The 26,439-nt window shown below is 40.0% G+C and overlaps 1 protein-coding gene across 4 annotated transcripts in view; it reads left to right on the plus strand.

Annotated features, from left to right (window-relative positions):
• Window positions 1-422: 422 nt before the first annotated feature.
• LOC113433351 (phosphofurin acidic cluster sorting protein 2-like) overlaps window positions 423-26,439 on the plus strand; it is a 154,907-nt gene continuing 128,890 nt past the window's right edge. For 2 of the 4 annotated variants that reach the window (XM_026695896.2, XM_087931906.1), the window contains exon 1: window positions 430-729. In XM_026695896.2, the coding sequence (XP_026551681.1) occupies window positions 524-729 (206 nt within the window). In that variant the 5' untranslated portion in view covers window positions 430-523. Of the gene's footprint in view, window positions 730-26,439 lie in introns of all 4 variants that reach the window. The other 2 variants (XM_026695898.2, XM_087931919.1) reach the window with 2 other exon arrangements.

Genomic DNA, 26,439 nt, shown 5'->3' on the forward strand with positions numbered 1-26,439 from the left:
CAGGGTTGTTCTGGCCATAAGTACCATATTACTTCACCGTTTCCATACACGTTTGTTTAATTGCATTGAAAATCCCACATTACACATCAATACACATCAATTAAAAAAAAAGACAACACAGTCACAACTGAGACAGACACATGAAGAATGCTTTTATTAGTAGTCTCTTTCTTTATTGGTTAAACTACGTGTCACTCAAGTTCTTTCCAATCCTTAAAGTCTGTTTCCCCTCCCTTATTTAAACTCTTCTTTCCCCAGGCCACGCCTCGTCAAGCCTTCCCCTTTTTCAAAGCCTGCCCCTCGCGTCGGAATTGGCTGATGCTGTGGAAACAGTTTCTCCCCTCCACGCTGATTGGCCTACCGGCGCGGCAAGGTTTGGCTCCGTCGTTCCCGATTGGCTGCTTCGTTAGAGGCTCCGCCCCATTCGTGCTGTAAGGAGGGGATCGGGGCTGGGCCGAGGGTCCCGGCCGCCCCCCACCTTCCCTCCCACCGCACCCAGTTTAGGTTCCAGGGTAGCGGCGCGATGGCGGCGGCGGCGGCGACGACGACGACAGCGGGCTCGCTGGGGTCCGGGTCAGGGCCCGGGGGGGCGGCCAGTAATGCTTTCCCCCCGATGGGCACTTGCGCGGCGGCATCGGGGGTCTCTGGGGGGCTCGGGCCGGTCCCGGTGCCCATGAACCTCTTCGCCACCTGGGAAATCGATCGCTCAGCGCCCAGCTGCGTGCCCAGGTAAGATGGGCGGGATCCGCGGGGGGGTCCTCGCATCTGGAAGGAAGGGATGTGCGGTGCGGGGTCCGGGAAGGGGACGGATGCAGAGGAGAAGCCGGGCCGTGGCGGGCTTCACGGTTTGGGGGAGATGAACATGCTATGGAGGCGTGGCGCGGTGCGGCGCTGACATAACGGGGTGTTGGAAAGCGGGTGGAGGGGAAATGAGGAGAGCATCATCTCGGATCTTCGTGGGATAGGTGGGAAGCATGGATGCAGCAGATGTGGACTGGGTGGGGTGGACTTTAGATGTGAACTCAGGGGGCACGCTTCCAGGGCTTTTCCTTTAAAAACACACACACGCACACAGACACACACACGCGCGCGCGCGCGCACCACACATCACTGGAAAAAGAACGTGCACGTTGTACTTGCCCAATGGAAAGCTGAAGCTTCATTCTGATCTTTTGGGGTTCTTCAGGAAGTTTGGGTAGGGTTGGGTCTCTCTCGAGGAAGACAGCACCCTGGTGTGTTCCAGCCTTCTCCAAAGCTTAGTATCTTTTATACATGTTAGACTCCCCCTCCTATGCAAATGTAGTTGAACATATCTGGGAAGACCACCATGTGGGAACTCAATGTGAGAAGTAAATAGTTTGGGTGTTTTCAATCAGTTGTTTTGTCTTGAAGAGACTTCATGGATTCCTGCCTCGGATTCCAATGAATGTGAGAAAATCCTGACTCTAAAGTGGTGGTATATGACCCAGAATTATTCTAAAGACAAAACAATAGTGTGGATCAGCAGTTAGACTTTGTGATACTCCATTGGATGTTGGCTTATAATTCTCAACACTTTGTCAGAGCAGCTGCCCAAAAAATCTGGTAGCAGACAATAACGTTTCAAGTAATATTTCAAAACCTTGACTGGAATAGAGAGGCATTTTGAAAAGTTCTCTTATATTCAGTATTGATCCTTAATTCCATTCCATTTTTTCCCCTTATGATTCCCTAATCATCTGCTTTAAATTGGCTTTTCCTAACTTTTATGTGAGACTACAGAATTAGACATTCTTGCCCAAGGAACACATGCTGCTAATAAATATTGGTGTAAATTATGTAGATTGGAAGTGGAGGAGGTGATATTACTGCATAATACTCATGTGTTCAAATAGTTAATTTTGCGCAGCATATTCTATTTTTGTATTGGATATCCCACCTCCTTGTGCTTCCTTATTGGTATGAAGAAGGCCCTGATGTCAATAAAATTGTTTCTTACAAGAGAAAATATTTTCATAAACATTTTGGTTGCTCAGTTTGTCTGAAAGAGAAAACATGACATCTATAAGTTCTTTCTCCAATGTTTCAGCAGAATGAATGAGCATGTGTTTAAACATAAAAACGCTTTAGACACACCTAAGTCTGCATTAGGAAACTAGGGTATTTGGAGTTCCTGTCAGGTTGCTTGGCCATTTACTTGAAAGACAGCAACTGTTGTGGCTGTTCTAAGATCAGCTGTGTGCACATTGGGGATTCATTTGGATGATTAACATAGCTACAAGTCTGTTTGAGCTGTCCATAGCTGTACTATATTCGTTGTAAGAGAGTCGCAAACTGGATAAGGTGTATCTGACTATATAGGAAGTAGCCTTTTATAAACCTGTTAGAAAAGTAGAATCCTGTGTTTCTCTTGGATTGGTATATACAAGTCTGCTACCATTAATGATAAAAAGAATTTTTCTTCTTCCATATTGTTTGCTATTAACTAGATACATTTTTGGAGGAAACAAGTGAATAATAACAACAATAATAACAATAACCAACTAATTTTATTATGAGACAGAAATGAGCGAGAAAGGACTAAGTGGGTAAACAAGTGCTCATGTAAATGCAGAAGAGGGTAAGCTACTAAGGCAAGCTGCTTCTGAAAGGGTTTGTGTATCCATGGGCTCTGTGTCATTCCATGGCAACTGATGGCAACTGTCTCTAAGCAAAAGAAATCATGACTTGGAATCCTGCTTGTAATAGCAGTGTGAATTGTTATACTCTTGACTTGCTTTTCAGTCAGTGTGTCCTGTTTCGTAGTTTCCCTTTATACAAAGGAAATACTTTTTTAAAATTAATGTGTTGTATGCTTTGTTACTGTCTTTGTTAAGAGAATTAAAGTCATGAAAAGTAGAAAAAACCCCCAAGAAGATATCCATCTAAAGTTTTGTTATTCAACACGCTACAGCTTCCTTCAACTTCTTAAGCTTCTGGGAAGGATGTGAGGTCCTTCATGTAGATTAATTTAGCTCAGTTTTGGACAGGCAATTTATTTACATGAATGTACTTTATAAATATTTGAATGATATTTGGTCTTTATAATTTATGCTTTCATTAATGGATCTGGAAAGTGCATGTTTGAGCCTCATTGCTGTAGTTTCAGTGAACAGTTTGCAGTGGTCTATACTTGATGAAATAGCTGTTCCTGTTTCTACAGCAGTTAGCTGTTTGGCAGGTAAACATGTGTCACAACATAAATCTGCATGCTTACTTGCTTACTGTTTTGTCCCAATATTTGTTTTTGGAACTATAGGAGACTTCTCTAAACTGTTATCCTCCAAATATATTGGGATTATAGGAAACCTAGGTGTTACCAGAGAAGAAAGCCAAGCTTGAGAACTGGGTCTGCTTTTGCAGAAGATTGAAGACGTTGTTTACCACTAAGCTGGTGCCTAAGCATCTGACCTCTTACAATGTGTTCTCTTTCTTCTTCTTGTTGAAAGATACAATGATACGTTGCTTTGAATTGTACGTGAGAACAGATTCCTTTTTATTGTGGTGGGTAAATGAGTCTTTTCTTGCTTTTGGGGGCCTTTTTGTCCAATCTTTTGTGATCAAATTATATTTGTTTGTTTTGTTTTATCAGGTGCTATTCCAGTGCTTGAATTAACACAAACTGTGATGTTTGAAGTACTGATATATTGGAGCACTTCAGGTTCCTTAGAAACAGGAGAAAAGAAGACCAAGAAAGAGTAGGGGGTGTCATATTTTTTTCAGGGAAGACAATCTTTTCTGCAGTCCAAGACAAAGCCAATATTAAGTAGCCTGTTGAGGTGATCCACACACCATTGGAGGAAAACATCTTCATCCATCCTTGCATAACATGAAAGCATATCCTTCCACTTCTTCTTTAGCTTCCCCATTTCCTCCTCTCTAAAAGCTCAGGATTGGAATCATTGCTTAAACTTTTGCAGAGGAATTCAGAAGAGGAAAGGGTTATATTGAGAATGAAACTGGAGAGGAAAGAGATGTCGTCAGAAACCCTTTTTATATTGTGGAATACATAAGTATGTAGACTAATAAAAATTTGGGAACATGAATGAAAGGAACTTGTGGGGAAGGGTCAATTGTTTTGAGGTTGTCCACAAAGTATGTGACACTATTAATCCAGTCTGGCATTATATAGTGCTGTAATTTCCCAGAATCTTGCTATCCAATCCTTCATCTGCGTAGTTTGGAGACTTCCCTGAGTCTTTTGTTTAACATGGGCATTTTCTTATTATTATGGAATGGTGCAGAATAATGGATGGATGGAGCTGGTCCTTTGTGATCTATGTGAGTTTTCTGTGTCTTCTTTCATTAGCCCTATTCCTGTATTAATCTGTGTTTTTTATTTTTTTAAAAAATCTCTGACAATTCAGATATTAGTGTATAAAGCTGAAAACTGCAACACATCAGTTGGAGAAATGTTGAATTGTTAGGATAATTGTGTTCTATGCATCGTTAGGAATGTATGGGTTATGTTAGTATCCTTTCAAAATGAGGACCTAATTAAATTCAATTTTTTGTCTGTGGCTCATATGATACATAGCTACTCAAAAAGATCATTGGATATAGAATAATATTTAATGATTATTACTAGTGAAGGTTCCAAAATATTACTCTAAAGTTCTTTTATAAAAAGATAGTTGAGCAAGTTGTTGAGGTAATTCCCCATTAGGAGAATGAGCGCATACAGGGAGACGTATAGAGAGTAGTGTTTGAATAATACACACACAGTACACAGATACACTGTACAGTAAATGTAAGTTTTTACTTCCAGACAGTTTAAGCAAAGTTCAAGATAAGCAATCCAAAATCATTCACAGGTAGATCAGTCAGTTTTTTTCAATCCAGGGATAATTCAATAACAAAGCCCAGTGTCAAAAAAACCAGTATCAGACTTACATCAAATCCAGTAATAGCAGTCAATTAGGAAAAATGGAGGAACAGTAATACTTTCCAACAGAAGGAAACAGAGACTTACTCACACTCTCTTCTGAGACTAAGACCAAAACAACCCAGGTTTCTGGCTCCATTTTATGGCAGTTTGAGTAACCACACCCAATTGCAGTTTTTAGCATGCTCTTAAAGAGACAGTATTAAAATGTCTATCCTGGTTTATATATTTCTAACCCAAATAGCTGTTAGGTGACTCATATTCCTAACACAAGTGCTGAAATTTCAAATTATTTTTTTAGCTTAGTATAGAAAGCAGTATATATTGTTTGTAGGAATGAGGATAAGTTTGTTCAATTTTCACTTTAACATAAAGTGATTCAATTTGTATATCTCTAACCAGTGTGTAAGCTATAGCACAATTATTGTTCACATTTTAGCATATTTCTGCATTTCATAGTACACTTTTCCAGAATCAAAAGTACACCAAATTCTTATGGTAAAAGTACCACACATTTACAAAAGCAAAAATACAACTATTAACAGGTATTAGAAAAATGCATTGGGCTATACTATATATTATGATAAATGTGTAAAAACTATATTTTTGTGACCACTTCAAAGCTAAGGTAATATTTGAAAAGCATAACTTAATGAATGAAATGAAAGAAAAAAGGTGTGTTCTGAGTCTATGAAAGTAAGAAAAGGATTATTAATTAAGATGATCTGCTTTTGAGTGGAGTTGATGAATTTATGAAAAGTCAAGATGTACATTTAATGATAAATGAAAAAACTAAAATATATGCTAGAAAGTAAGTATTGATAGATAACCTAGGTTAACTTTTCATATGTTTGTTATGCTCAGGTGAATAGTGTAATAGAAAAAATAGAGAAGATTTTTTGGGAAAAAACAACCAATATTTTGAGCAAATGTTAGGGGAGATGAATAGATGGTTGATAATAAGGTGAGAATAGTAAGGGAATGTGATTGAACTTTATGAAGACCAAAAATTAATGAGAATGAATATTGATAAATATCTATAAATATAATCCTTAGAAAAAGGATTATCTCTTTCAAGTATATGGCTTAAACACAGGTCTATTAATATGTGCACATGACAAAGGAATGAATATAAATCCAAATGAGCAATTGATTTGATAGTTTAATCATGAAAAATTAGAGAATTAGTGAGCAAGCTATACAATATAAAAGCATGAGTTTTTCTGAATATGAGGCATATTATTTCTTAGTAGCGTCAAAAGTGGATGTTGGGAAAATGGACACGGAAAAATGTGAAAATAGAAGGACTACAGAAAGAGAAGGTAATATGGCAAATTTTTAAGAAACTAGATTAATCTCAAAATGAAAAAAAAAAGGGAATGTGGAAAATGCCTGGAAAAGGTGAAAAGAATTATGTAATAGTGTCACAGATTGTGTTGAATTATTTAATTGGAAATATATAAAAGGATACTTCATGGAGTGATAAAAAAGCCAAATAATTATTGCTGTAGAAAAGGTGAATAAAATAAGTTGGTTAATATAGAGATGAAACATAGTTTCAAAGAATATAGTCAAAGCAAGGAATAGCTAAGATTACACTCCGATTTTAATAGAAACAAAATTGTTTGATGGAAAAATGTTGATTTTGATTGGAAATACTTATTTTGATGGAAACAAAAAATGGACTGGATAAGCAGGGAGTCTTGCAAAATGAGTGGAAACATGAATAAAGATCAATATAGAATTTTAGATGAAATTGAAGTGAAGGAATGTTGGGAGGAGTGTTGTAGAGATCTATTTTGGAATGTTAGTGATATTTTTAAAAGAATTGAAACAAATGCCCTGAAGATATTATTAACAGCAGTCATAAATGCTATGAAAATGGTAAAGCTACAGGTGCAGGTGGTTTAACTGAAGAAATACTAAAAGTAGGATGGAAAAGTAGATAGGATTTTCCTGTAGGGTAGCCATGAAATTTGTTCAATGTGTGAGAACATTGAATCTGTTGAAGAATGCCATTATTGTTCCCTGTACAAATTGAAAGGCAACAAGAATGAATGCAATAATTACAGTGGGGTTAGTTTCTTAAGTATGCCTGAGAAGGTGTTTGTCAGGCTTCTTGTGGAAAGAGTACAAGAAATGGGCAAAATTGGAGAAAACATCCTAGTTTATTTCTGCTCTTCTTCATATCGAGACATGTAATACATGAGCATTGGATATGTCCAGAGAAATATTAAAGCTAAATGCCATAGGGATGAGATGCTTATGTGTCTGTGGTAAAACATGATTTATATTTCAGAATGAATGGATGCTAAATAAATGCAAACAGAATGGGAGTTGAGAGCATTATGCTGGATGAACAGGATGAAATCCTCAGAAAGGACAGGGAGCCATAAATGAAGCAGCGTGTGAACATTGTGAAAGAAAAAAGTACTTTGCTAATACAGAAATGTTGAGGTACAATGAAAAGTGTACTAAATTATTTTTAACTATTTTTTAAAAATATTGTGCCTTTGATTTCTTAGATTTAGTATTTAGCCCAGAGTCATTGATAGTTAACATACAAGTGACATACAAGTTTATTTATTATTCCTTTTCTGTGCTATGCATATTGCTTATCCCAAAAAGGAATAGAATGATACATATGTAAGTATGTCTTTCATATTTCATATTATAGTCCTCAGCAGTTTTGATAGAATCTTCTCTTGATTTTCAGCATTGAATAATTTTCTGGTGGTAACAGGTAAGAGAGGTATATCTCCGTTTATTTGAATAGTAAGCACTCCTGAGGAAGATTTTTTTAAAAAATAATCAGTTATTTTGCTTAAATATGGGCAATGGATGGCCAGATGTTTATAATTGGTTTGTTCATTTCTCTTTGAGTCTGATGACTTCTTGTTTTTTGCTGCTAGAACAGTTTTGACCTAGATTTAAGTTTAGATATTGTTAGAGTTCCTTTGCTTGTAAGCTCTTTTACTATATTTTTAAATATATATCTAATTCAAAGCTCTGCCTGTTAATGAATCTTGGGGAGCATAAATATTAAGCTTACCTGAATGTCTTAAGTGTAGAAAGAAGGAAGGCGTTTGACCAGAATTTAGCACTGTTTATAGAACTATAATTCCAAGATCCAACATTGCCAAATACTATTTGGTCCTTATCTGACTACTTATATCAATGTTGACAATTAATGGAGAGAATATTCAGATGATATTTGATATATTTCAATTTTCTTGACTGGGTTCATGTTTGTACTAAATTGCAGTGTAGCAATCTCATTTTTATACAATTGGACAGTGAATAAACTATTACCTTTTTAGGGAAGTAATCATACTTTGATTAAATTGTTGACTTGGTATTATATGCACAGAATCTAATCTCTCTGCAATTTTCTGGCTTATTTTGTTTTGTTTTTTAATATTCTGCCAAAGATCCTGAGGAATTCCAGAATTTCAGGTTAAGAGCACCTAAACAAAAGAAGGGAAACAAACTAGAAATTAACAAGTAATCTTTGAATACTTTGCTTGCCTACAAAACGTACTTAGGTGGGTTTCTAATTTGTTTGACATATTGCAATCAAACAAGCCATGCTTAATGTGTTGCTCTGCAAGAAATCAACTGTCAACTGACTTTAATTCATCTATGTTGTTGCAAAACCTTGGCATTTGTCTTTCAAGATCGTTCATATGCCTTTGATTAAATGCATCCAGATTTTTCTCCAAATAATTTTCTGTGAGGGGAAGGGTCAGCTAAGCCACTTACATTTGCTAAGAACATACCAAATAAAAAACCCATTGAAAGTGAAGCAACTTGTGAATTGCAAATAAATGGTGACATCTTACTGCAAAGCTTGAATGCCTTTGAAGATTAAGACGATTATTTACTGCTGCTTGGAAAAGACTGTTTACCTGGTGAATCTAACTCTTTTTGTAATGTTTAAGCAGAGCTTCTCTTCCTACTGTAGCATTTGCTTCCTTTTATTATTATTCTTTGTTTTTTCTGCTGGAAAGAGAGAGTTAAATACATGTATTGGTTTCTGCTGGGGGTTTTTTTGGCTTAAGGCTTCTAGCAGAAAAAAAAGTCACGCACCTGGCCCTTACAGTACAGGTATACATACACATTCCTTGAGGGAGGAGGAATTCTCCAGCACTATTTTCCTTTGTCATTGACAACCCAAAATTAAGAAAGCTGGAGGGCACTGTGCAGGATTCTTGTCTCCTTATATTTTCCCCCCTTTACTCTTCTTTATTAGGGGAGATTTCCTAAATTCTAGGTTCCCTACTTTCTGGATAAAAGTGATACTTCAGTTAAATACTATTATTGGCTGCTGTTTTAGATCCACTAAATTGCAATGTAGCTTTCTGTCTGCCCCTCCCCCTTTTTTTCAGTGCCTGGTACTTCTCGTATTTATTGTTTCTAGTTCTTCATTTTCTTCACATCTTGTCCAGAATGTAAGGAGTGAATATTAAAGTAATTATCTCATGACAGAGAAACTTACTTCAATTTTAAAGCTTGATAAAGCCAATGGTTTTACCTGTGACCACACATTAACACATCAGGTGTGATTCAGTGATTGATGGATGGATAGCAATAGCACTTAGACGTATATACCGCTTTATAGTGCTTTACAGCCCTCTCTAAGTGGTTTTACAAAGTCAGCATATTGCCCCCAACAATCTGGGTCCTCATTTTACCCACCTCGGAAGGATGGAAGGCTGAGTCAACCTTGAGCCTGGTTGGATTTGAACTGCCAAATTGCAGGCAGCCGGTCATCAGAGAAGTGGCCTGCAATACAGCACTCTAACCACTGCACCACCAGGATGAAGTATAAATAATATTCAGAGGCAGAGGACTATTAAAAACCTATTGTATTTTAGTTAGCTATCACACACTATCACACTCCATGAGCTGGCATACACTATACAGGTAGTCCTCAACTTACAACAGTTCATTTAGTGACGGTTCAAAGTTACAACAGCACTGAAAATAGTGACTTATGACCATTTTTCACAGTTACGAAGTTTGCAATATCCCCATGATCATGTCATCAAAATTCAGATGCTTGGCAAGTGGTTCATATTTATGACTAAAGTGAAAAGGGGATTTCATCCTGAGGTTTTTAGAAGTTATTTTTAAAATATTAAAAATCCACTGGATCCGAGCGTGTTAAAAGAAAATATTGCTGGGAAAGGCAGTTGGAGAAATGCCATCTTTCTCAAACATGCTTGTATTCCTCCATTCTTTTCTCCTCTCCGCCTGCCAGCTCTCATTCAAAGTAATATGCATGGTAGGTGTAAGTAGATTAGGTTGAGACATTTGTAGTGACGAACACAACTCTGACTAGAAACAAAACTCAACAATCTTAAAAAAAACTGTGAGATACGGTATTTTAGTACAGAAAGTTATGTGGCAAAAATAAATATTTCAGAAATTAGGAACTAAAGAACAGAAAGCTGTAAGGATGTACTATGATTATAAACAGAAAATTCTGCTGACTGTGAAGTTGAAAAGCAGAAATTGTCCTTGGTTCCTTTTAACAGTGCTATTGGGTGGGAGGGAATGTTGAGGATCAAGCTATCTCATTTAAAAGATGAGGGGGATTACATTAACATGACTTCATTGTTTCATTGAGCTCTATTCTTGTTAAAGGCATTAAAAACTTTGTATTCAGAAATGGGCACAAAGGAAGAAGTGAGAGGGGGGAATGCCAGGAAACTATGAATCTGTGTGATTTTTTTTTTTTTTTTTGATCATATGAATCAACCCCTTCTTTAGAAACTCTTGGGATTTTAAAAAATGGACTAAATCCCATCTAACCTTATACACGTCAACTTATAACCACAATGGAGCCCACAATTTATGTTGCTAAGTAACATTTGTTAAGTGAGTTTTGCTCCATTTTACAGAATTTCTTGCCATGCTGGTTAAGTGAATCACCACAGTTGTTAAATTTGTACACAATTATTAAGTGAATCTGGTTTCCCCATTGACTTTGCTTGTCAGAAGGTCACAAAAGGGGATTACATGGCTCTGGGACACTGCAACTGTCATAAATGTGAGTCAGTTGTCAAGCATCTGAATGTAAATCACATAACCATGAGGATGCTGCAACAGTCATAAGTGTGAAAAAATGGTCATAAGTTCCTTTTTCAGTGTCATCATAACTTTGAACGGTCACTAAGTGAACTGTTGTAAATTGAGAACAAACTCTTCTTTCTGTCTTTTGTTATTTGTTCTTTCTAAGAAGTGCCCATCCAACAGTCTCCAGGCTAATCCACAAGACTCCAATCTTTTGGGCCCAATCAACAACTTTGGAGTTTTGAGAAACAATTGAGAGCCATCACAAAGTGATGCCATGGGATAATGCTACTTTACAAAATACCTGTTGTGGTACCTGCAGCCGGTTGCAAAATACCTAACATTCATTTCATAGAAAAACAAGCTGGTAATACTAGAAAGCATACAGTATAATTAATTACTCAGAACAAAAACCCTGAACAAAAAGCAGAACTAGAGTCAGATCCAAAACAGAAAAAAATGCCTTTGAATCAACATTTCTTCTTGCTTATATAAGCAGGTTGGTTGTTGTTTTTTTCTTCTTTTGGCTACACTCTGGAGTACAAAACACACTTGTGTTAGTTATATTTTCCTCTACAACTTCCATTTTTTAGAACACTCCCTTGGTATCTCTCCCATCCCTTTTTAAATTTTCTTACACAGCTAGTATCTAGTATTTTAATATTGTCTTCAGCAAAACTCTTCTTTTTTCTTCATGGCCAGTATGAAAAAGAAGCGTACCAACCTTTTTTACTAAGCTAATCAAAAGAAGCAAAAAGAAGCTGACAACTATGCAAGCTTGGTGGTATGTGGAATTATTTACAAAGCAATGTTACATTTTAAACAAAGAATGATGGTACAAAAAAAGCTTTGGAGAAAAATAAATATAAAATGTTATCTTCAGTCTAAAGAATGTATGGCATTAGAGGATTTATTATTGGAAGAGATATATATTTGAAACATTTTTCTCTCTATTGAATCATATAGCACCTGAAGATCTGAAATTCTTATGCTTCTCCCCAATAAATGCAGGGTCCTCTTTTTTTCAGATCAACTAAGTATTGATCTATTGGTTGCAACAAAATTGACTGTCCAGCTTGTCACCGGAACCTGACATCATGGATTGAGAGAAAGTGATTGGCCCAAGTCACTCAGCTAAGGCTGGACTAGAGTTTATAGTCTCCTGGCTTCTAGCCTGATGCCTTAGCCACTAGACCAAACTGGCTCAAGATCTTTACAATCGGAGAATATTCAAAAGAATAAGGACTTTACTCCTATTGATTTTGTACTTTTATTTGTATAGTGGGATTTTAAAAGTAAGTAAAATTATTTAGGGTTATTTTACTCAAACTTTGGTATTTGAAACAAAAGTCCTGGCCTCTGTGGGAGATGTATTTCATGAGAAGTACAAGTTTGTTGATTCTCTTGGACCTGTTAGTAGCTTTAGTAGCTACCTCTGTCAAGGTATTCCTCTAGAATCTGGATCAGTTGTTGGAATGGGTAGTGAAGAGCACAGCTTTATTTAATTTACTGCTTCCTTAGGAGGGTGGTAGAAGATGATAACTTTGCATCATGGTAGTTGTGTCATAGAATGCCTCAAAATTCATTATTTTCCATGCTATTTGATATCTGCATGAAACTAGTGGGATTGTGCTGAGTAGTCATCAATAGGAGGATGAAATTTATCTGTCCTTTTCATTAAATGAAGCAATGGATATCCAAGGCATTAGGATTGCAAACAGCCAAAAAAAATGAAGAAAAATATGAAATGATCCAGCTAAGTAGTATTGTTGAAAAACTATACTTACCTTGAAAGACCTGGAATCTTGTTTAGAAGTACTTCTGTATCCATCACTGACATAGGAGACATGAAGCCTTGGTGACTAAGACTGTATTTTTATCAACTTGATATACTAGCAGCAACAGAATATCAGTATATTTCAGAGTAGGGATAACTAGACTGATATAGCCTGTTATACATGCTTTGGCAAGCTCTCAATTGCATTACTGCAATCCTTGCATGGCAGCTACCGTACAGTATAGTGTAGAAATTAATTCAGAAGGGAACTGTGAAGCTAACTGAGATTGCCAAGATGATAAAACTACCAACGTGGTTCTTGATTTGACGCTGCTTTTAAATCCATTCTCAAGAATTGCCTTAGCATAGAATCATTTTCATGGGGGGATTAAGATGTTTTTAGCAATATTGTAATTCTGTCGGGGTCATTCGGGTGAAGAGAGGAGGAAACTACCTTCTTATGCATATTACTGAATTACTAGGTTGGTATTTTCCTTTATACTGTTTTTTTGGTGAATAAGACCCTGGCCAAATTCATATATGTTAAGTCATAAATCATGATTTACATCCCACAATAGCAAGTTTGCACATACGACAATAGCAAGTTCATACAACATTTCTAACTAAATGAAATTATTCTAAATAAAAATTACAATATGGCTTAATGTAACGTGTGCTCTTAGCTAATGAATCTTAGATTGTGCACTATAGCTATAAATACTTTCAAATGTCTCCTTGGCAGCCCAATTTGAATTTTCTCTTTGTAGTATTTTATTCAAGTACATTTTCACAGCATGAAGGTATTAACACATTGGAAAACATTCTTCACAAAGACAATTGCTTTTGTTGTGTAAAATTTGCCAATAATTCAACATTACAAATTTAGCAAATGCAAGGGTGATCCATTATAAATACTGAAATCTTAATTGGTTTCTCGGAGTCCTTATGAACTCAACTGTTTGCTTGCATTGCAGTGCGATCGACAGTTATATATACTTGAATGTGGAATCTGGTTTTATTAATGGTTTTATCACTTCGCTCATACTTAATTCAGCTTTTTTCTTTGCCAAATAACACATGCATATTTTTAATAATTCATCATCTTATTAATTAGTTTTGGTAATACCTATGTTTTTAAGATCTATTCTAATTATGTGGGAGGAAGAACCTTTTTAATAACTTAAGGGAGAACAGCCAATTTATGCCTTTTGACAGCCAATTTCTCCTTCAAAGTTACCGTTTAGTTTTCTCCAAAGGTGCAGCTACCATCATTCTCAACTTTCGTTCTGAAGGAGAAAAATGCATTTGTCTTCAACATGCATAGCTTTAATGTGGCATGAGCCCTTCCAAATTTGTCCTACTCCTCTCCATTTTTTTGCCTCCATCTTCACTTAAAAGGGAAGAAGAAAGCCCTGTCCACTTTTATGCTATCCGAATGCCAGATTTTGCACTTTTTATGTCAGACTTCAGTTTTTGTGCATGGCGCTTTAAAAGACAGTGCAGTTCACCCCTAGAGGCCCTGAAGAACTGGGAGTTGCCCTCTTGGAAAGGTCAGTTATCTCATCTATTCCAGGACTGCATAGGGTGTGTATTTGTGAACTAATCATTGCATCTCAGTCGTTAAATGTAAGCCTTCACTTGCAAATGCAACTAATCAAAAAGAGCTTTTTGTCGAATTGTTACACTGCCTGTAGTTTGAAAGGGTCCTTGCTCTCACACAAATGAATGGGGTGAACATCTGTAAGGACTTTTCTCCAACTTTAGTGGACTGACTCAGCCTGGAGAAGATGTCCAGCCCTTTTTCTCTCAGGCTGATTCTCCCATGCTGCAATTCTTTTGTCTTTTTAATGGAAAGCTTAAAATTTTATTTTAAAGCAGAAATGAACAAGTTACGTAATTTTGGACCACATAAAGATCTTGTCGTGTTCAGTGTAGTGTGTGTGAATTGTCAGTTCAAACATCCAGCACGAATGATAATATTTCTCTCCCCACTTCAGGCCAGTGGAACTCTAGAAGGACGTGATTCTAGCCCCAGTTGCTCTTTACCTCCACCAGCTAAATGACTTCCTGAACCACAGGCAGCATATTTGAAATACCAGCTGCTGAGGAGATCTATTGTCCTCTTGTTCTTCTTTATGAGCTTCTCATATACTATGTGTGGTAAAGAATTCTGATCCAAGTGAGCATTTGGCTTGATCCCATAGGAGAGCTGATGTTTATTCTGAAAGACAAAAAGTGTAGATGAAGCCAACATAATTTAACAGGCATTTGTATTTATTCTGCTATTCAACTTGAAAAGCTCTTCAAAGCAGCTTTGTAGATTAATAAGCATGAACCACTGGACACAAGACTTCCAATACTCAATACAAGAGGAAAAGAAAGAGGAAACTTGAAGACACATATTTAATTTTAAGGTTATTATAACTAGCTGAGATGGAAATACATTGTTCACAGTTCTGAAACAGGCCCCTGAAAAATAGTTTGGCCTTTCTAAAAATTTGAGATAGAGTTCTTGGCTTTAGAATCATAGAAATTTCAATTCTTCACCCTTGAGCCCAACTGTCTGCTTTAGGAGTGAAAATTAAAGCATACATCTTTAACTGCTTTTTTAAATAATAAGTAAAAGAAAAAAAAACAAAAGTTGCAGAATACAAAAATACATATATGATAATATATAATTGTACTAGAAATGAATACACACACATATACAGATATCTATACATACTTGCAAAATGTTTGCATTAGAAATATAGAATTTACTGTAATGACATATAATTTATATTTTGTTTTTTTTCTGTGCATTTTTTGCTTGATTTTAAGAACTTGTTATTTTTTTATTTTGTATGCATTTTTGTTATTTATCTGAAAATTAAAAGATGCCTGCCAAGCCATTGTCTCCCTTTCAGTTGCATACATCCAGAGAAGGGGAGCATTGAAATATTTTTTGGACACTTACATTTCATTTTGTTACCTTCAGCCTATAATCTAATCTGTCAAAATCACTGTTTTATGTCATGTATAAATTAGATATATTTTACCTTTCCTTCATTGTAAATTGAAGTGTTGAAGAGTACTGGCCAGGTCTAAGGTTTGTTACACCTCATTGGATACCTCCCTTCAGTTTGATGAAGATCTACAAGGAGCACTCTATTGATAAGTATAATTTTTGAGCCTGCTGTCAGGCATAAGAAACCAGGAACCAGGGTAGAGTTCAGAAGCACTGCAAGTTAATTCCATGCAACATATATATAAGAATCTGATCGACTAACAGTCAGGCCAAATTGGTGCTAGATAAAAGTCAACAGATTTTTGGGTGGCGCGTGGGGACTCCAGACTGACGTTGCATGTGACCTGCCCTCTTGGGCTCCGCCTGGCCATCCCCTATATCTGTATGTGATATGCTACTGAATTGTCATGTTCTCCAGCCCACATCAATTTAACAAATGCAATGTCACAAATAATTTTGTCCATGAGTTATAGAAAGATATATTATATACATATCATTTCTACAATCTATTAAATGTTGTCCAAGATCAGGTTAGTCTGGCAAGATTTGTTCTTGACAAATACATGCTATTTTCTGGAAATCTTGGCATTTTTTTCACTGTCTGATTACTGTATAATCTGCTGCAGAGTGTTTCTAAATATTAACTTCAGGCTGAGTATTCTGTAATGTTGAAGGATTTATTTCTTTCCTCTTTTAGAAGATGAAAGATATGGTTTGTCTTCCTCTAGTCATCTGGCATTTAATCTGTTCTCCAAGATTTCTAAGAGATGATCGTTTACTCAGACCATTAGATAGTATCTTCAAGATAGTAGGATGCAGTTTATGTGGTTTTCTATATTCTGCACAGTAGTGGATTTTTAAGCTGTGCAGATGCATGCCTTGTAGTAAAAGATGGTTATCTCCTAACCCATCTCATAGCGATAGAAAGCAGCTGCCATGAGTTAGAAAGTTCAGGCAAAAGTGAGGAAAACTCCCCCCAACCCATGGAGGGTTAAATTAGTGACCAATTGGGATAACAGATGAGGCCACTTGACATGAACTACATTTCCCAGGATAACTTTAACTACATTTACCATGATGCATTCCCTTAAGGGGACCGCTCATAATTCCTAAGTAACTATCCAATTCCCATAGACTGGCTGGGACAGCACATGTGGCCTTGGAGATTTAAACTTGTTCAAAGTAATTAATTTTTCCCTGACTGCATGTTTCTGTCAGTTCCAAGCTTCAATTTTTTCTTTGTTTTATTCTGTTCTTCACAACTGTATATATTATTGGAGATGACTGAGATGAAACGGGAATTAAACTTGCTGTTATAATTTTTTTTGCACTTGAGCAGCTGGTATATAGCTTCTTTTCATCTTTTATACATATCTGAAGAAGCCTTTTTTTTCTTGTCATTCTGCACCACTGTGAGTTTAAACTGCTGATGTTCTGTCTAGAATTCTGGAGATATGTATTTACATGCATGAATGCACAAATGCGCATGTACACATTTCTATTGTAACCCTCTTTTTATGCTCTATGTGTGAATTTGTTTTCCTACTTTTATTTTTTTTCCTCACTAGGTTGTTGGCAATCATGCTTTTAGTTTTTTCAAGTTTTAGGTGCTGTAACTCAGCTTGAGCTCCTTTACTCATTAGTTTTTCCTGCCTCTATTGGTGGTGTCCTATTTATTGCTCTGAGAATATTAACATCTTTTGAAGTCTAAAATTCACATTTGACTTCACTGATCTTTTCTTCAGCGTTACGTGGTCACTTTTTCCTAGTTCATTTTTTATACTACTTCCATTTTATTAACTTTTCTGGTGGACTATATTAAGTTAAGGATAAATGATTTGCTTGTGCCTTTCCTTCATTCTCTGATGGATAAAAACATTGGCAAAACAAATCAGGAATTCCTTGAGAAAACCATGTTTTGCAAAGTTTATTTCATAGATATTGGGTCAATTAAAGTCTTCTCCGTTATTATTACAAGTGTTATTTGGTTTTGGAAGGCATCATTTATCTAATCTCTGGAGTAAAATGAGCTTTGGTAAGCAGCAACAGAAGTCAGTAATTCTCAATGGCAGCCCATATTCTGTGAAACAACTTGCCCACCCTCCCAAAACCATATGATACTCTCCCACTATGTAAGCAGGCAGTATAAATGATGCTGTTCAGGATGGTTAGATCTTATTGTTGGGAGACAGCTCTGCTTTATAATTTTGCTAATTTAAGGTATTGCTAAATGTTTGGTGCTGTTTTCTGAGAATGCAAGAGAAATGCCGCAACAGAAAAATAAAATTAGGGTGTTGACTAAGGCCATGATTTTTCATTGTGTGAATAATAGTAACTCACTTCCTTCCTCACATAGAGAACAGATCTTTAACTAACTCCCTTACTTTAGGGAAGGCTACACCAGGTATTCCTTTGGGGCCTACAATTATTTTTAATTTATCAAGTTGTGGGAGCCTACTTTAGGTTATTCATTTCTAACCTCTAAAGATCATGATTAGAAGACTCTCATGTTCTACAAGTGGTCCATCACTGAGATAACTTAGAACTGCTGAAACATTGTCAGAAATAAATCTAGACACATTTCTCACAAATCTGGACATCGCAAGTAAGAGCAAAGAGAGATGAAATTAGCATTACCTCCTGAGGAAATTGTTTTCTTGTTCTTCTTTATCAGGCAACCTAACTAGTAGAAACAGCAACAAATGGAGATACTGGGGCTTGCTATTGCTTTTGCTCTTTTGTGCAAGGCAGTTGGTTCAAGCAACCTTCCACAGTGGTGTCAAGCATCTCTGACTTGCAATTTGGGGAATTGAAGTTCAAAACCTCAGGAAATCTCCAGGCTGGGATAAGCTGACTCAAGGCATTTACCAGCTCCTCTTCCTATTATGTCCCAGTGCACAGCACTGGCAGTTATGTTTTTGATGCATTAATATTTTATGTTAACTCTGAAAAATGAGGGGGAAAAGAAATGTCAAGTGTTGACTTTAAAAATTAAATTGTAATCATAAAAGTAATTGGCAGAATTGATTGACAATCTGATATGAGTCCCGTGCAATAAACTTGGGTTGTAAAAACTCCTAAATGTCTAGATGTTTGTTTTAGAATGAGGAAAGAAACAATGAACTCTATCTTTAATTATAGAGTTGCTATCACACCTCCTGTAAAAATACATTATAGCCTTAATTAAAGGCTGTAAAATTTAAATTCTTGGAGTTAGGGATTTCCAGGAGTGGAACAGCGAGGAAGTGAGAGAAAACATTGTGAAAGCTACTATTCCTTGGAAGTGCTTCAACAGTGATGATTGTAAAGTGCTTGGCTGTTTAATTTAGTAATTAATAAATTATAGGATTCTTGAATCCAGGCAAGAAAGCCTGTCCTTAATAATAGAATTGCTAAGAGCAAATTATAGATTAAATACTGAGTTTTTCAGTACTGCTCGTTTGATGAGTATAGAAATGCTAAAAAATGCAAATACATTTTTTATGATAGAGAAACTCAGCTTATGACTTGAGATGTAACTAATTTGTAAATTATAGTTGGTATACTGTTTTTCTGGTCGCTTGTATCTTTTTTATATGCATTATTTTCTTTTTATTTTTAAGTCACTCAGAGTCAGCAGAGTTGAGTTGCTTCACAATTTGATAGGTAAAGAAAAATAAGAATGCAGTGTTCTCGTTCAGATTTGTCTAAATGGGGCAGCTCTTGAAAATCATCTGAAACCTTTGATATATGTAGCATGCAGCAATCCAGATAGCTAGAAGTATGCCTGGATTAACCTACGTAACACCATAAGAGATTGTATTAACTGTCAGTCCACTTCTAGATACAACTCAGATGCCAGTTGTCATCATGAAAACCATACTTGCCTCAGGGCCTGGATATCTTTGAAACTACCTGCTCTGGGATGAGTATGCCTGTTCCAATAAGAGCTGAGATCTGCTGAGATCTCTTCTCCAAAGGAGTGCCATTGACTGGGGCCCCATAGCAGAGCCTTCTTGTGATAGCACCTCTTCCATGAAACAGTTTCTCTTGATATCCAAACTACCCTATTTCTTGGCGCTTCTGAAGAGCTTTCAAGATATGACGCTTCAGGAAATCATTTGAGGACAACGAGAATTAATGTATTCCAGTTGGGTTGCATTTAGGGAATATTTTATGATTTCATCAGCATGGTTCTGTTTTTCATTTTGTTGTTTGATGTAAGCCTCTCACAGCTGTTGGGAATTGAGCAGTATATAACAATAAATTAGGATGCATTTTGGTTATTGCAATCTGGGGATGAAACATTTGGATGGTTGCCTTCGCTTATGGTCAGTTTTTGAGCATTTCAGAAGCATGCTACTTGTTGACAATAACATGCAAGGTTAAATCAACAGTCCTGTACTCATTATCTCCAGTTTATGTACATACCCGTCTCTAAGGAAGATAATGTGGTGCCTTCCACATATTTTGGATATCAGCTCTCACCGAAAACATCTTATTAGTCCCAGTAAGTATGGCCAGTGACGTTGGCTTATAGGAACTGAATCCATAATAACTTGTTTTGTTTCCTTGTTTTAAAAACCAGTAATTATGTAGAAGACGAAGATGAAGTAGCTGCTTACAGGTTTTTTTTTTCATATTGTCCTGCTTAGAGAAAATAGGTCAACCAAGACCTTTCAAATATTGCTAAAACACCATCCAAGCAGCAAATTTGGCTGACCTTTGGATATAGAATGGGTGTATTATCTTAGTTTCTTATGAATTACAGCCATAAAATGGATTACATATAGACCAAAGGGGCAGTCCAAAAGCTTCATGCAATTATCCTACCACAATTTCAGCCCATTCAAGATCTCTGTATCCTTAGATTAGGGTGCTGAAATTTGGGCCATTTTGGAAGAGAGGGTTCTAGTGGATTTTTATGGAGAGGAAAGATAGCAGTTTGACTCCCAGAAGCCTCTCATTCTCATGCCTGCCCTTAAATGCACCTTTAAAGAACGGGGAACTTTTGTACCTGCATTTTTCATACTATACCTGGTTTTATATTTCTACAGGTAGTCTTCAACTTACAACAGTTTGTTTAGTGACTGTTTAAGGTTACAATGACACTTCAAAAAGTGAGCTGTGTCTGTTTTTTCACGGTTACAACCGTTGCAGCACCCCCATGGACATGTGATCAAAATTTGGATACTAGGCAATTGACTCATATTTATGATGACCTTCTGACAAGCAAAGTCAATGTGGAGGCCAGATACACTTAACAACGGTGTCACTAACTTAGAGATTCACTTAAAAACTGTGGCAAGAAAGATCACAAAATGGAGCAAATTCACTTCATAAATGTCTCACTTAGCAACAGAAAATGTTGGGGTTATTTGTGGTCATAAGTCAAGGACTATTTATACAGGTAGCCCTCGACTTATAAGAGTTTGCTTAGTGAGCGTTCAAAGAAAGAAGCGACTTACGAGCATTTTTCAGTTACACCATTTCCAGAATCCCCGTGATGATGTCATCAAAATTCAGCTGCTTGGCAACTGCTTCATATTATGGCTGTTGTGTCCCAGGGTCATGTGATCTCCTTTTGCAACTTTCTGACAAGCAAGGTCAATGGCGAAGCCAGATTCACTTAATAACCAGTTACTAGCTTATCCACTGCAGTGATTCACTTAACATCTGCAGCAAGAAAGGTCGTAAAATGGGGCAAAATTCACTTAACAACAGAAATATTGGCCTCAATTGTGATCATAAGTAGAGGACTACCTGTGCTTAACTCCAGATAAAAATAATTGCAGATACTGTAGAGTTTCTCCTCATTTTACCTGCTTTTAAATTATCATCCTCAGGTTCCCAGTCTGTTTCCAGATTCAAATCAGATGTTAGTGATGATTGTCTTTGACCCAGAATAGGCGTTGGTTCTTACCTGACACGCCATTTCTCTTCGAGCTGCGAGGATCATCCAGAGAGTGGGAGGTGCTTCAGTCCGTGTTGATTGTAGGCTGAGTTTAATTATTGAGGAACGCCCCTCCCTCCATCACGTGGCTCCATCCAGGCGTTCCCCAGTTTATGCGAAGTCGAGAGGGAAGAGAAAACCGTACTCTCATCTTACTAGACTTAATGATTCATTGGCCGAAACAAGACCCCACCAGACGGGAAGGATAAGGGTGGGGCTGGATGATCCTCGCAGCTCGAAGAGAAATGGCGTGTCAGGTAAGAACCAACGCCCATTCTCCTTTGAGCTGCTCGGATCATCCAGAGAGTGGGACATACCAAAGCTTGGCTGTCCTACGGGAGGGACCCCGTCTGTTTCAGGAGCCTCTCTGGGTCCTTGAGGACCCGCCACAGGACACGTCTGCCAAACGAGACCTTAGCTGAGACAATATGTCGATCTCGGAATGCCTAATGAAGGAAGACGGAGGAGTCCGGGTGGAGGCCCGGCAATTATCAGTGATAGGGGCCTGAGTGACCCAAGTTACCGGTGTATCTGCCTCTCTGATGGGATGCGCTGCAGTTTCACTAATACTGGCAAACTTGTGACAAGCGAGATCTGGAGATAGTAGCTCTGATCCAGGGCCGAGGGTTGGAGGGAACACTTTGTGGTCCAAAGACTTGGGTTGAAAGGAGGAAAAGGGATTCAGACCTCATGAAGGGCTGGGAGCGCGTAAGGTAGATGCGAGGGGCACGTTACAGGTATCTCTCGCACGAGGGTTGGGCAGAGGTTTGGGAGAATGAGATCCCTTGCCTTGCGAAAGGCTGGGTTGACCTTGGGCAATAAGGCAGAGTCGGGCCGGAGAACCACCCGGACGACGAGGGAGATGCAGAGGTCCTTTCTTACCGATGATGCTGCAATCTCCAATATTCGACGAGCCGAGCACTGGCCACCAGGAATGGAACCCTGAAGTTAAGAGCTGGAGGGAGAATTCCCTGAGAGGCTCAAGAGGTCCTCAGTGAGGGACAAAAGGACCCTAACAAGGTCCCAGGCAGGGTATGAGGAAAAGTTGGAGGACACAAGTTAGTGGGTTGTCTGAGGGATGCCTTATTACAAGGGCTGACCTGGGATAGGTGACACCGCTTGCAGAGTTATTTCGGGTGATCTCATGGGTTTGGATGGTTGAGGATCGTCTGGAAACCAAGATGGGGTCAATAATCTGGTCAGGGAACTTCTCGTTCTCTTTTTTTTTTTGATTGCTTGTTTGATTGTTCGTTTTTAACGGTTCTGCTCAAGCTCTAGAGGCTAGCTAGAGCCAGGGGATCCGGTGCCGAGGGGCCCGTGAGAGGGGGAGATCCCCCCCGCGGGGGGATTTTCCAGAGAGGAGCTACTGATAGGTTGTGGAGGACCGCCAACCAAGGGCGCCTGGGGCAGGGGAGAGCCACCGGAAACAGTTCTGCATTCTCGGGATCAGCTCCTGTATGACTCTGGGAAACTAGTGCTAGTGGGGATGCAGGGGGCCCCTGGGAGCCGGGGACAACGTAGGGCGTCATAATCCTAGGCCCCATGGGAGGGGAACCTTGAGGGAAATCAGGGGTGTGTGTTGAAGGGGATGTAAAGAGATCCTCGACTGGCAGGCCGAAGAATGTGATCGCCCCTAGAACAGAGACGGGAGAGACGCCGTTCGGATTGGTCGACCATGGCCCTGTCCAACCAATCCACTTTGGTGATTGACACTCCTGAGATGGCTCTGCTTCAAGGAGGAGATTGCACTCCGCCCCGTGGCAGAGACGCTTGGCTTCTCTCATTAACCGAGAGGTCTGGGTGCTCCCTTGTCTGAGACGTGGCTTTGGCGGTGACACTGATGGTGAGGAGGACGCGGCGCCCGCATACCTGAAGGTGGAAGCTGCGCGGGGCCCGGAGTATGACGAGGAGTTCCACCCAATTTTATATTGCATACCCGTTCTGTCTCCGACAATCTGCCCCGTGCCGAGAGAGGGGATCTTGCATGATACCACTATACCCGCGGCGCCCTTCGAACGAGTGGATAGAGTGCCCCAGTCGGGCAGACAGGCGACTGTGGTGAGGGAGGAGCGTTGGGGCTCCCTGCAGGAGTGGCCCTTGTTGATTGCGGGGTTGTATTGCCGGAGGAGAGGGGTAAGGCCCCTTGGAGGGACCCTGAGCGTGGATTTTGGATACTTCTACCAGGCATTCGAAGAGAGCAGAAACCACTGAAGGATTCTGGCGAGAAAACGGGCCCAGGAAACAATAGAAATGCTTGAGACCAGCCTACCCAATAATTTAGACAATTCTACTAGTGTTGCCTTTTGAGCGCCGGATAGGTTTGACGGGTCCTTGTATGCTAGGAATCTCTCCGAGGAGAGAACTATTTTTCCCCTTTTAACCAAATGAATTACGGGCTCGAGTTGGTTTATCCGGTTAGATGGCGACAGTTGGTGCTCGTCAGGTTATGAGGGGCCCATGGTCTTGGGGGGGCAGAGAGAGAGCTCTGGGGTCCCTCTCTGCTGGACGTCTGAGGAGGGGCAGGATGAGGAGTCCCCGATGTAAAGGTGGATATGAACGGGGAGGTTCCTGAGGGGAACCGCTAGAGCTGCGAGAACCTTGGGAGGTTCAACTCAAAGGTTGGTCCGCCTAATGAGAGTGGTAAAGGTTGAAACAAAACCCGCGGAATTTGGGAGGGAGAGCCCGGAAGGGGATAGGTAGAAACGTTTCTGGAAGAACCATAAGAGAGAGCCGGTCCCCTTGCCTGGTACCCAATGGGGAGGACTGCAAGGTGTACATCTTAAGCCTGCGGGGGCAGGAAAGATTAGGTCGTTTTAGGTCTAGGATCGTTCTCCATCCACCTGAGGGAGTGGGGGCCCCAAGAGGTGGGAGCAAGGCGCCGTCCTCGATGAGGGTGGGACGGGTTGGAGCCTGTATAAGGGGTGTGCGTTTCCGAGTCAAGGCGTCGGAAGAGACTACAGCTTGATCCCCTGAGGGGTATCTTATGGGTACCGCCCCTTCTGATCCTGTCGCCCAAATCGGCTTGATCCTGTGGGATGGCCGAGAGGAGGGGGGGGGATCAGTACCTGGGAGGGGAGAGAGGCTGGTAGAAGGGTCGGCGGACCCTCTCTGACATGGCTGGGGGCTCTGTGCTCTGGCCTCCACAAGAGAGGGAAGGATTTTTGCTTCGGGACTCCACTAGCGGGGGTTCCGGAGCCGAGCCGGTGATTTGTCTCCCTTGATGGGAGCAGTAGCCAAGACGGAGTTTGACATCCGCCTGTCGGTGTTTGAGCCAGGGAGGCGGGGGCTGTGACAAGAGAGGTTAGGGCACTACTGGCGAACTTAACTGAATGAATGGTAAAGTGGCGACGGCCGAGGATTCTGCCACGCCGAAGGTCAGCGATGTCCTGATGCGCCCTTGAGGGGATGAGGGGACATGCTGTTAAAGTTGACGGATCCATCGGGTCGAGGACCCAGTGAAAAGGGGAAGTGGCAGAGCTGATCTGATGGCCCAAGCATAGGCTTGGAGAGCCCGGAGGCTAGTTCAGGCCTCTTGTCCTCAGTTGACAGAACCTCCAGAGGATCACGGGGAAGAAGGAGGATGCTAAGCCAACAAAGGGTTCCTCCCCCTCAAGGGTATTAGGTGGGTTAGAGGATTCTGGATTGGGGATAACAAACCCCTTGTCCTGGCTGGATGGGGCAGGGGAGGCCCCGGTGGGGGTCAGCTGTTTTAAACCAGGTCAGAGAAGCCGGTCAGAGTAGCCGAAATCACTTCGGTTCCCACAACGGGCTTCTTGAAGTTGCCATCCTCTGAGCCCACCTCCGAGGAAGGAAGGACAGAGGGAGACTGAGTGAACAGGCCAGAGATGCTATTTGGGAGTCTTAAGGACAAGCGATTGAACAGGAGTGGCTTGAACAAGCTCACCGAGGAGGGATGGTCGGGAGTAAGACCCTCATCCTGGGACATCTCTCCCTCCGTGAACATTTCCAACGGGTGCACTGCAATGAGACGGCCCCAGTTCGAATTGTTCCTCCTCCCTGAATTGATCTAGTTACCTTCCTCGTCCCCCTGTTCTCTTTCTGGAAGAGGACAGACCCTCTGTAAGGTACCTGACCGTGGTAGAATCCGATCCAAGCGGGGACCTGACCGATGGCGACTCGTGTTCGGGAGTCATTGGGAGGAAGCCGGGTCAGGAAATCTGTTGGAGACCTTCTACAACTCCCTGGCGGGTAGCCAGCTCCATCCATGACTTCATTTATTCTTGAATCTCGATTATGTCCGGCTCCTCTTGGCACAGACCCGTGGTCATGAAGTAAGTGTAGCTTCGAGTGCCCGTCTGGTCAGTGGACCAGGGCCTGCTGTCCCTGGGGAGAGCTGCGCCTGAGGAGGGAAGAATAATCTGGAAAGAAAGGTGAGGAGGGGGCTGGGGGCACCAAAGGAGACCCCCTGGATCGCCTGAGGACTTCCTTCTCCAATGCTTATGATGCCTTAAGGTGTCTCATACAGTCATAGTGCTTATGTATCACATTGTAGTGCTTTAGAGCTCTCTGTGAGCAGTTGACAGAGTCAGCATGTTGCCCTCAACAATCTGGGTCCTCCCTCTACCCATCTTGGGAGGATGGGTCAGCCTTGAGCCCAGTGGACCCCGAGCTGCCAAGCTGCAGGCAGCTGGCTGTAGAGTAGCTTTGGAGTGTTGCACTGTCATCACTGTGTCACAGGGGCTCCTCGGAGGCCTTTGAAGTTTCCTTAGCCTGGCTGCACA

This window comes from Pseudonaja textilis, chromosome 1, assembly GCF_049901715.1.
Source record: "Pseudonaja textilis isolate UNSWEBS1 chromosome 1, rPseTex1.2, whole genome shotgun sequence".
Classification (NCBI taxonomy): Eukaryota; Metazoa; Chordata; class Lepidosauria; order Squamata; family Elapidae; genus Pseudonaja; species Pseudonaja textilis.